The following is a 9,097-nucleotide window of genomic DNA, read 5'->3' as shown; positions in this document are numbered from 1 at the left end:
TAATTTTGACAGAGTTTCTCCTAAAAATTTGATTTATGAAAAAAAAATCTTGTAGAGAAATACTTATATAATTAAAATTCATATATCCAATTGCATGTCAATTGCCATATCATATCGAGTATTTATCATTCCAAAAAAATATAATTATAATTACAACCCAAATGTGTACGTACATCAATTAAACATCTCATATCAATCGACATTTATCCACGTCATAAATGTTCGGTGTAGATTATCTATTAAAAATAAATAACAAAGTTACCTTGACAAACAAAGACAACATTAATCCGATATTCTTTTTACTCCAAATCCAACTCAAGTTTACGTAATCGATTAAAAATAGTTTTCAAGAATAGATTATCTAAAATAAAATACTAAAATAAAGTATTTAAAATACTATAAAGAACTGTAGACTGGTTTGATCTACCATCGCAAGTTCTGTTAACAATTTTTAGATGTCCTCTATTTATCTCGATCCACTAAACAAAGTTAATGTGTGTAGATCGGAATATCAATCAGTTATATTACGAAGGAATTCCAAATATATGTGATTAATGGATAAGTCAAAATTATAAGAAAAATATTAAAGATTCTTTGTAAAGTATGGTTTATCTTGAATTGATCAAAGTATAAACCATCAAAATAGTTAAAACAATCAACATCCTAATCGATAAGTTTTTCCAAAGGATTTTTAGAATAAAAAATAAAGTATAGATATAGGAACAATAAAAATAAGTTAACAAGATCTTGCTCAAGCTTCCTCAACCGATCTAATGAAGAGTTGAGTCAATAGTCATTGTGAGAACAATAAAACAAAAATAAAAGAAAGAAAACATGAAAGTGAGAGAGTAGAGATGATAGAAAAAAGAGTCTTCTTTCACTACAAAAATTAGGGCCTTTAGAGGCTCTTATTTTGGGCGGTTTTATTGAAGGGTCACGATAAGAAAATGAAACGGGCTTTTGGAGGCTGTTTCATCGGAAACCGCTGTGGAAGAAAAAAGAGGTAGATTGATTAGAGGCATTTTCGCACCGGCGGTTTGTTGAAGGGTCGGGATAAGAAAATGAAAGGGGCTTTGGAGGCGATTTTGTCGGAAACGCCATTGAAGTACGAAGTATGGAGGCAGTTTCGTTGGAAACGCCATTAAAGACTGAGGAGCAGCTTAAGGAAAAGAAGAAACGAAACGATGCCATTGAAGACTGAGGAGCAGCTTAAGGTTAAGGGAAAGAAGAAATATTTTAATGGAAAAAATCTGAGGAGTTTTTCTTTAAACGTCGAGATAGGCGATATGGAAGAAACGAGGCTCCTTTGAATAGCGTTTTTAAAATCGCAAAATTTCTTATCTTCAATCGTCTTCAACCATCTCTTGCTCCTGAGCCCTAAACCCATTCTCGCACTCTCTCGCTATCGATCTCTCACTCTCACACTTTCTTGCTGAAGAAATTTTTGGATTTTTGGATTGAAAATAAGGTTAGGGTTCTCTTACTTCCTTTATTAGTTTATTTTGGGATCTAATCGGATTTTTCAATTCAGAATCACATTTTTCCTCTTACAAAACGAATTCGAAAACCCCAAGATCTTATCTAGGGTTTCACTAATGTTCTCTCTCTCTCTCTCTCTCTCTCTCTCTCTCTCTCTCTATCTATCTATTTTTATATATTTGCAGAGAATTCAGGGCTTCCTTTGCTTGTTGTGTACACTAAGGATTTTGAAGATAACAGTAACTAGATTTACATAGCTTCTCAGGCTTCTCTCTTCAGGAAAGGAGAGGTACATTTAAGAACAGCTCATTTGTTCTGATTTTGATGTTGTTTTGATGCTCTTTAGATTTTTGTTCTTTTGAAATTCAAATGAATGTTTTGTGAATAAGTCAATTATGATAAAAATACCCTATGTGATCCATCTTGTAATTGGTCTTGCATATAAGTTAGAAAACTTTGAGTTTGGGTTGTTCCAAAGATTTGAGTCTTCTCGAGCATCCTTAAGCTATTGAGTTTTCTGTGGCCAATGTTTTAGAAATTCTATTTTGGAAATTTTGTTTTGAAGTTAGAACAACTTCATTGTAATTTTCTCAATGTTAAACAAACTCAACACTTTCCATAGTTATACTTTTGCTTAAGACATGGTAGGATTGTCTGAAAATGTATACTAAAATTATTGATAAAATTTATAAGAATAACAGAAAAAATTATAAATTACTTGCATAAAGGACTTGTAAATTACTCAATAATAATTATTCATTGATAGAAGAGAATTACAACTGATTAGGTACCCATACATCATCCTATTTTGATGCATTCGAAGTATTTCAGCACATGTCTATAAACATACACATACTTCATTCATGCACTAATTAGTTGGATATGTCAATAACCTACTTTCTTACTTAATAGCAAGCACACATAAGCAAGTGTTTATTATAATCATGTATAGATAGTTGATGCGAGATAAACGATTTTCATTTTCATGAAAAATATAGTCCTGGCTGTCAGGCTCTCAAATGTAGGCATCGGTGTGTAGTGGAATGCTATTTATCTTAATTTCTACACTCCAAATGGTTGTTTATTTTAGTTTTACTTCTGAGTGTGTTTTCATGCTTGTTCTATCACTCTCCATGGTTTCATTGAAAATGTCCCCAATACTTCTATATTTTCCAAGAAAATTGTATTAATTGTTATATTGACCAAATTTTCAATGAAGTATTCTTACTGATTTGATTAGAAATGCATTTGCAACTGCTTGGAACTGGAATTTCTGTTTCTAATGGAAATTTGATGGTTTTGGGCAATTGTATCCTGTGTTCAATGGTAACTCTGAAGCACTTGTTCAATAGGGTTTCTATTTCCATCAATCACATATTTCTACATTGAAAGACTTGGAGACTCGGTTTTTGCCCTTGTTTTCTATTACATTGCCTAGAGTTACATGTTCTTTTTGAAAAAATAAAAAAGAATAAGATATTTTTGGTTAATTTTTTAAGAGGATCATTAATGGGTAATGGATTATTTGCTGAGGAAAATAGAAATATTTACTTCAATTGTACAATTAATGGATAATGGGTATCTCTCTTGTGTGTCTTTCTTGTCTTATTTATGGAGTTATGAGAGAACTCTTTCTCTTATAATTCTATTAATTGTTCATTTGGATTTTTTTAAGCTTCAAAAGAGTTCACTCTGCAAAGAATCTAAAATTCTTATTTTGTTCTTTACTTTTTGTTGATTCTTCACTACCTATAGATCTAACAAAAATAGGTAGATCATCAACAATTTCTTCTAAATGTTATTTATTGTCAATTTTATGATCTATGAGTAGTAAATTTGTTGCAAAATTCTAATTTGTTTATTACATTTTAGACCTAGGGCAGAGCATGTAAACAAATGAAGCCTCTGTGTATGAAGGTGATTTATGTGGTAAGTCATTTCTTTTCACATTATGACCATGATTGATCAATTATTTACCTCATTTATTATGCTCAAAGAAGATTTTGTCTGAATGTTTTATATTTGATTTCAAAATTACAATTACTTTTCCCATGGCCATGAAATCCAAACACGGGATTATGTTGGGTCTGATTTGGTGGAAGCCAATTGGACAACAACTTTAACGTATTCATGCTTCATCGTTTGTGTTATATACTTGATGCTTATCAAATCAGTTTCAAGTCCAATCTGACCCTCATAGGCCCAATTTGACTCTTATAGAATTTCTTCCTTGCCTTTTTTTCTGCTATCCTATTATGTTTATTTGTTTTTAAATATAATCTATTTATCTGATCACATTCTTCTAACCACTTCTAATAAAATTGAACGTTCATTACTTGTTTATTATTAGCATATAACTCTGGATTTCTCATGATCCATTGTTTTTATTCGAAGTCTGAAATTTACACGTGTATGCAACCAACACATGATACATGGTTTCCATTTAGTTGTGTCACCCTTTAAGCTCTTTTTTTTTTTTTTTCCGTTGAGACTTAGCTTTTCCTCTTGAGTATACTATTCTTTAAAGGTTTCAATCATTCACACTAGATTAATGGAGGTAATCTTATTTTTCTTTTTGTTCTACATTTTTTTCTTAATATATATTTAACTCAACTAAAGATGTGTTATCTTTTCTATGTTCTATATATTTCAGTAATAATTTACAAATCCATGTCGAAACGTTCTTCAATAACAGTCTCATTCTCGAGTTTTCTTTGAGTTACATTTTTCTTATATTCAGGTTGTACAAGCAATCTTTCAAATTTGTTATGGGGTCATCTAGAACAAGATTTTCAAATTCTCTTCCTTTTTAGGACTTCCCTATAGGGGTGGGGGTGGGGGTGGGGGGGGGGGGGGTGTTCCTAAGCTAGTCATATAATTTTTATTTATAAATAAATAAACAAAAGTTAACTTTGTCTTGGACAAAATGTTTCCTTTTAATTTGATTGGGATGCATTCTTCATCCTTGCTTAGGTTACCTCCTATATTCTCTAGTTTGGCTTGACTTATTTTGGGGGTCTTGGATACCTTCCTCTTTCGATGAGTATTTTCTTCAAATTATAGATGTCTGATATTCTTGTTGATATCGTCCTTGTAGACATGTGAGGTTTTGGTTTGGTATTTTTACTTGAGACATACTGTGGTATAGTCTTAGATTTTTTATGCATAAAAAAGTACTGTGGTGTAGCCACAAGCAAAATGTTACAAGTTCGTCATTGAGACTGTCTTACTATTATGCATTTCTCATGCTCTTTGTGATTGGCTTATGATTATGGTGGAAATGAATTGTGGTTGCAGGGGCAGTATGCACCTTGCCTTAAAGTTGGCAGGTTCTGAGGAAAAAACCCTTAAACTCGAATTATCAGATTTTTTGTTTCTCCAAACTCAATTTTATAACTATCTGTCCTAGGAGTAAATTTATCTATATAATTTACGTACTTTCTCACATTTAATTGTATCAAACTCCTTTTGGATGATGACATGGTTGATCTAGAACCAATTGGATTCGATAGGTTTTCCAATTGGATTGGATTCTTATTAGAATAGGTAAGATTTGGAATCTAATCTGATCCATTGGTAGCCCTAGATATAATCCAATATCCAAACATGATACAATAGAGTAATAATTTGAAAACTCTGGAATATTTTTGAGCAATGATTTTCCCATCTCAATGGGTCATTCGAGGAGTCCCAGTTTGATGCGAAGCCTGGATCAATTGATACATAAGCCTTTCTAAAGTTTTGTAAGTACTACTTTATTTTAGATCTTTTCTTCCCAACCTCCTTTGAATTCCTAATTTATACCAATAAAGTGATTTCTCTTTGCAAGCGATAACAAATGCCTAAGAAAGCATGCCATTTATGAAATAGACCTATATAATTGTGCCATATAATAGGCTTGATAGTAAGTTATTTATATTTTTTTAATGCTAGAATGATGTGTGGTTACTCTTAGGTAAGATTTTTATGCATTTTTAGTTTATCAAAAAGTAAATGGTCTCTTTCAAATCTTTGGTACAGTTATCTTGTCTCTGGAACAATAAGGGGAATACTCCATATATTTGATGATCATCATCTCTTTCAAAGGTAGTTAAGAGCTACACTCACTATCATCCATAAAATAGATTGGTTCTTCTAGGTTATATTTTGTTTGGCATGTGACAAGCATGTTATGAATTTTTATCTTTTTAAATTGTGGTCTCTAAATTTCTGACTGTCCACTATGAGGAGGATAGCTTGTTCATTTTGTTTTTTACTATAGTCTAATTTGGGACAATTCTCTCTAGATTAAATTTTGATAGAATATTTTGAATTTTGATTAATCTCTCTATTTGTATTCTTTGTTTCTTTCTTATATTACACATGAGATCTTCATGAATGATTTCTTCTTGCATGGGGATGTAGGATACATAAGAATTCTTATGAACTGTGTTGCATTTGCACGATGCTTTTACGACAAAAAGTTGTTCTCTATTCTTTATTTTATCAGATAATTATTACTTCATTATAATTTCCTTGAAATCTTGAACTCTATTACCTTAACTGCTTGTAGAACTGCGAATAATAGCTGATAGAATCTGTGGTTGCAGTTTTGTCTATGATGGCTTGGACGGTTGGTTTGCTAGAAAGTTCAATCAAGGTGCAGTTGAATTTATCCATATCATAACTAGGAATATTAGTTGTTTACCATCAAAGCTTGAGTGTTACTGCATTCGTTTGTGCTAGTAATATGTTGTGTTAATATAAAATAGCTTCTTCATTGGATAATTAAATTCATTTGTGCTATGCCCTCCGGCTAAGCTTGATTTTGTAGCCTTTCTTGTTTATGAAAATTTGAAGTAAAAAGTGGGAAGTGAAGAGGACATCAGGGGAATTAAAGTACTTGGAGAATGCATTGTACTAAATCTAATGCTCATAGTTGATTTTCATATTCACAGTTTCTTTTATGCTTTATAAATATACTTAAGCATAAATGTTTGGGCATGACTAAGTGATATGTGACATGCATCCCATTCTTGTAATCAAGGAATGTGGTCTTACTCTAGATAACATAAAATGAACAATTGAAGGGGTATTGGGCCGTATTTCTCTAGTGGAATATCATATGTGTTTCAATCTGAAATGGCAGAATTGAATTAAGTGAAGATGTCGAAAGCTTGATTAAAAATTTAGTTTGTAATTTAGCTCTCGAGTCAGTAGAGTATGTTACTAATTAGCTTGTAATTGAAAATGGGGTTCATGTTGCTGACACTAATCAGATGGGATAGGGTACTAGAAATGGCGATGAAAGGTAGTTTTTATTTAATTTTAATTTTTTCCTTAGATCTTAGATCTTAGGGGAGCACAAGCTCACTTACTTGAGATCCTTCAATTGAAAAGTTATTGACATGTCTTTATCGGCTATCTTTGTGTTATCTCTGATGTGCATGTGTTCTATCATATATTTGTTGTTACAATTATGGACTTCTATAGAACATAGGCTGACATGAATAAATAGTAAAATGTCTGACCTCTTTGATATCATGCAGTTTCAACTTTTGGTGTTGTTTTGGACATGGTAACAGACAGGTGCTCTTCCATCAAACTTTTTGGCTGCTCACAGAACTTCATTTTTTTTTTTTTGCTTAGGATTTTCCATTTCTATTACATCCTTATCTGTTTTTATATTTTTTGTGAATCAAGAGTTCAATACTCTAGAATCTTCATTCACCCATCTCAGTTAGTATTTTTTTTTTTTTGTTCTCACGGTCAGCACTGCTTGTCTACTTGTAATCCTCTCCCAATGTTACAGGTATAGATCAAGTCTTGCAAGGCTTTTATGAGGATGATGGTTTGTCCTGACGCTTACATAATTTGTTTTGAATTAGAGTATGCCCTTGTTTCTGAGCATTTCAATGTGATTCTTTTTGCAGCCCTGACTTGATTTTCTTCACTACTCGCTTTGGATATTGCCAGCCACTGGCTGCAAATGTACAGGTGGGTTACTTGAATAGTAGATCCTTAGATTTCATGCTAAATGAAGAATTACTTCTGCTGGCTCAAGTTCCTCTTTTATACGGACTTCTCTTTTATCCTTGCAGCCCTGGCTTGATTTTCTTGTCACTGCTAATCTGGAGAACTCTTTTCTGGAGCTTGCAATTGATTGTGAATATGTTATTTGCTGTCGTTCTTCACCTAAACAAAAAGCGCTTGTATGTGAAACCTCTTCATGTTTATTTGGGTATTTTTTGAAAATTAATTTCTGAAGTTCCTCTAGATCGATGGTTTCTTTTGTTTACATAAAAAAGAAATTGAAGAAATGTAGAAAATATGCAGGTTACAAGATTGGTAAAAATGAGAACCGGTAAAACAACACTACCAATTGGTGATGGGGCAAATGATGTCGGCATGCTTCAAGAAACCGAGATTGGAGTTGGCATTAGTGGTGTTGAGGGAATGCAGGTTGTTACATTTTCTATTTTCTTATACCTCTATAATCTTTTTCTTGGATTTGACACGTCTTGTCTTAGAGTTCTCCTATTACTGATGAAAACTTCAGGAAGTCGTCCTATTCAAGCCTTCTCTAATACATGTATCCTCTCTTATATTTATCTCCACTCCTTTTTTTCATTATCTACATCTTTGTTCTCTTTAGCATCTCATTTCCTCCCATTTACTCTACTTTCTCCTTGACACATTTTACTTTACTATTGTAATTTTTTTTATTTTTTTTTGGTTTACTTAAACTCTCACGACACTTTATTTTATTTTGTTATAGCACAGTTATTATTATAAAATACAAGTATTTATACTGAATTGGGTTCTATTATTCTCCTATGCTTTTTGCAGAATTTGTTTTGGAATTAATATTTTATTAAATTTTTATTACAACATTAGAGGTGGTTTTGCACTGCCTCTAATGTTGTTTTTTTTTAAACTAAATTTATTATTAGGGGCGGTTTTTAAACTGCCTCTAAAGTATAAGAACCGCCCTTAAATCATAGTCTTTAGAGGCGGTTTTAAAATTGTCCTTAAATTATTATTATTAAAGCCGGTTTTCAAATAGTCTCTAAAATATAAGAACCGCCCTTAAATCATATTCTTTGGAGGCGGTTTAAAACAGCCATTAAATTATTATTATTAGAGGCGGTTTTCAAATAGCCTCTAAAAATATAAAAAACGCCCTTAAATCATTATTTAGAGGCGGTTTTAAAACCGCCCTTAGTCGGCCACTAAAAGGAATCAGCGACGCCACTATAGTGGGCGGTTTGACTAAACCGCCCTTAAATATATTGGAGGCGGTTTAATCGAAATTGGAGGCAGTTTAAAACCGCCCCTAAATACCTCATATTTTGTAGTGTTTATTGCTTTTTGATTTTGAAATCGATAGAATTTCTTTGACTACAACTTCTTTTTTAAGCAAAAGCTAAAAACAAAAATAAGAAATAAAACTACTAAAACTCTAGATATCTCTGTAACTCTAGTCTGGTTTCCTATTTATGGAAATCAAATTAGGGTTTCTAGGGTTCGAAAACCTTCCAGAATTACAATAATTCAAAAATCCTAATTCAATATGAATGATATTCAACCGCAATGCTTCTGCACAAATTTCGAGGCTTGACTCACCAACATGATCATG

At 32.1% G+C, this 9,097-nt stretch overlaps 1 protein-coding gene across 5 annotated transcripts; it reads left to right on the top strand.

Annotated features, from left to right (window-relative positions):
• Nucleotides 1-880: 880 nt before the first annotated feature.
• On the top strand, nt 881-8,815 carry LOC147386337 (phospholipid-transporting ATPase C887.12-like). 5 transcript variants are annotated; one of them, XM_086423919.1, is made up of 10 exons: nt 881-1,468; nt 1,665-1,768; nt 3,352-3,408; nt 5,500-5,565; nt 6,069-6,118; nt 7,008-7,047; nt 7,232-7,270; nt 7,392-7,455; nt 7,560-7,670; nt 7,795-8,815. In XM_086423919.1, the coding sequence occupies exons 3-10, from the start codon at nt 3,404-3,406 to the stop codon at nt 8,149-8,151; spliced, it is 732 nt and encodes a 243-aa protein (XP_086280045.1). In that variant the 5' UTR covers nt 881-1,468; nt 1,665-1,768; nt 3,352-3,403; the 3' UTR covers nt 8,152-8,815. The 5 variants fall into 5 exon arrangements, with proteins under 5 accessions (XP_086280045.1, XP_086280044.1, XP_086280046.1 ...); XM_086423918.1 differs by having other exon boundaries at nt 7,008-7,048; nt 7,227-7,270; XM_086423920.1 differs by lacking the exons at nt 3,352-3,408; nt 6,069-6,118 and having other exon boundaries at nt 7,008-7,048; nt 7,227-7,270.
• Nucleotides 8,816-9,097: the final 282 nt, after the last annotated feature.

This window comes from Akebia trifoliata, chromosome 14 (assembly GCF_017979445.1).
Source record: "Akebia trifoliata isolate Shusen 1 chromosome 14, ASM1797944v1, whole genome shotgun sequence".
Lineage (NCBI taxonomy): Eukaryota > Viridiplantae > Streptophyta > Magnoliopsida > Ranunculales > Lardizabalaceae > Akebia > Akebia trifoliata.
Note: the sequence above shows the minus strand (reverse complement) of the source record. Positions and strands in the feature narration are given on the sequence as shown.

Bases quoted from the DNA above. Each gene is read 5' to 3' on its own strand.
- LOC147386337 (XM_086423918.1), top strand. The intron at 5,566-6,068 runs GTAGTTAAGAGC...CTGTGGTTGCAG, and splicing joins GATCATCATCTCTTTCAAAG to TTTTGTCTATGATGGCTTGG. The intron at 7,271-7,391 runs GTATAGATCAAG...TTCTTTTTGCAG, and splicing joins ATCCTCTCCCAATGTTACAG to CCCTGACTTGATTTTCTTCA.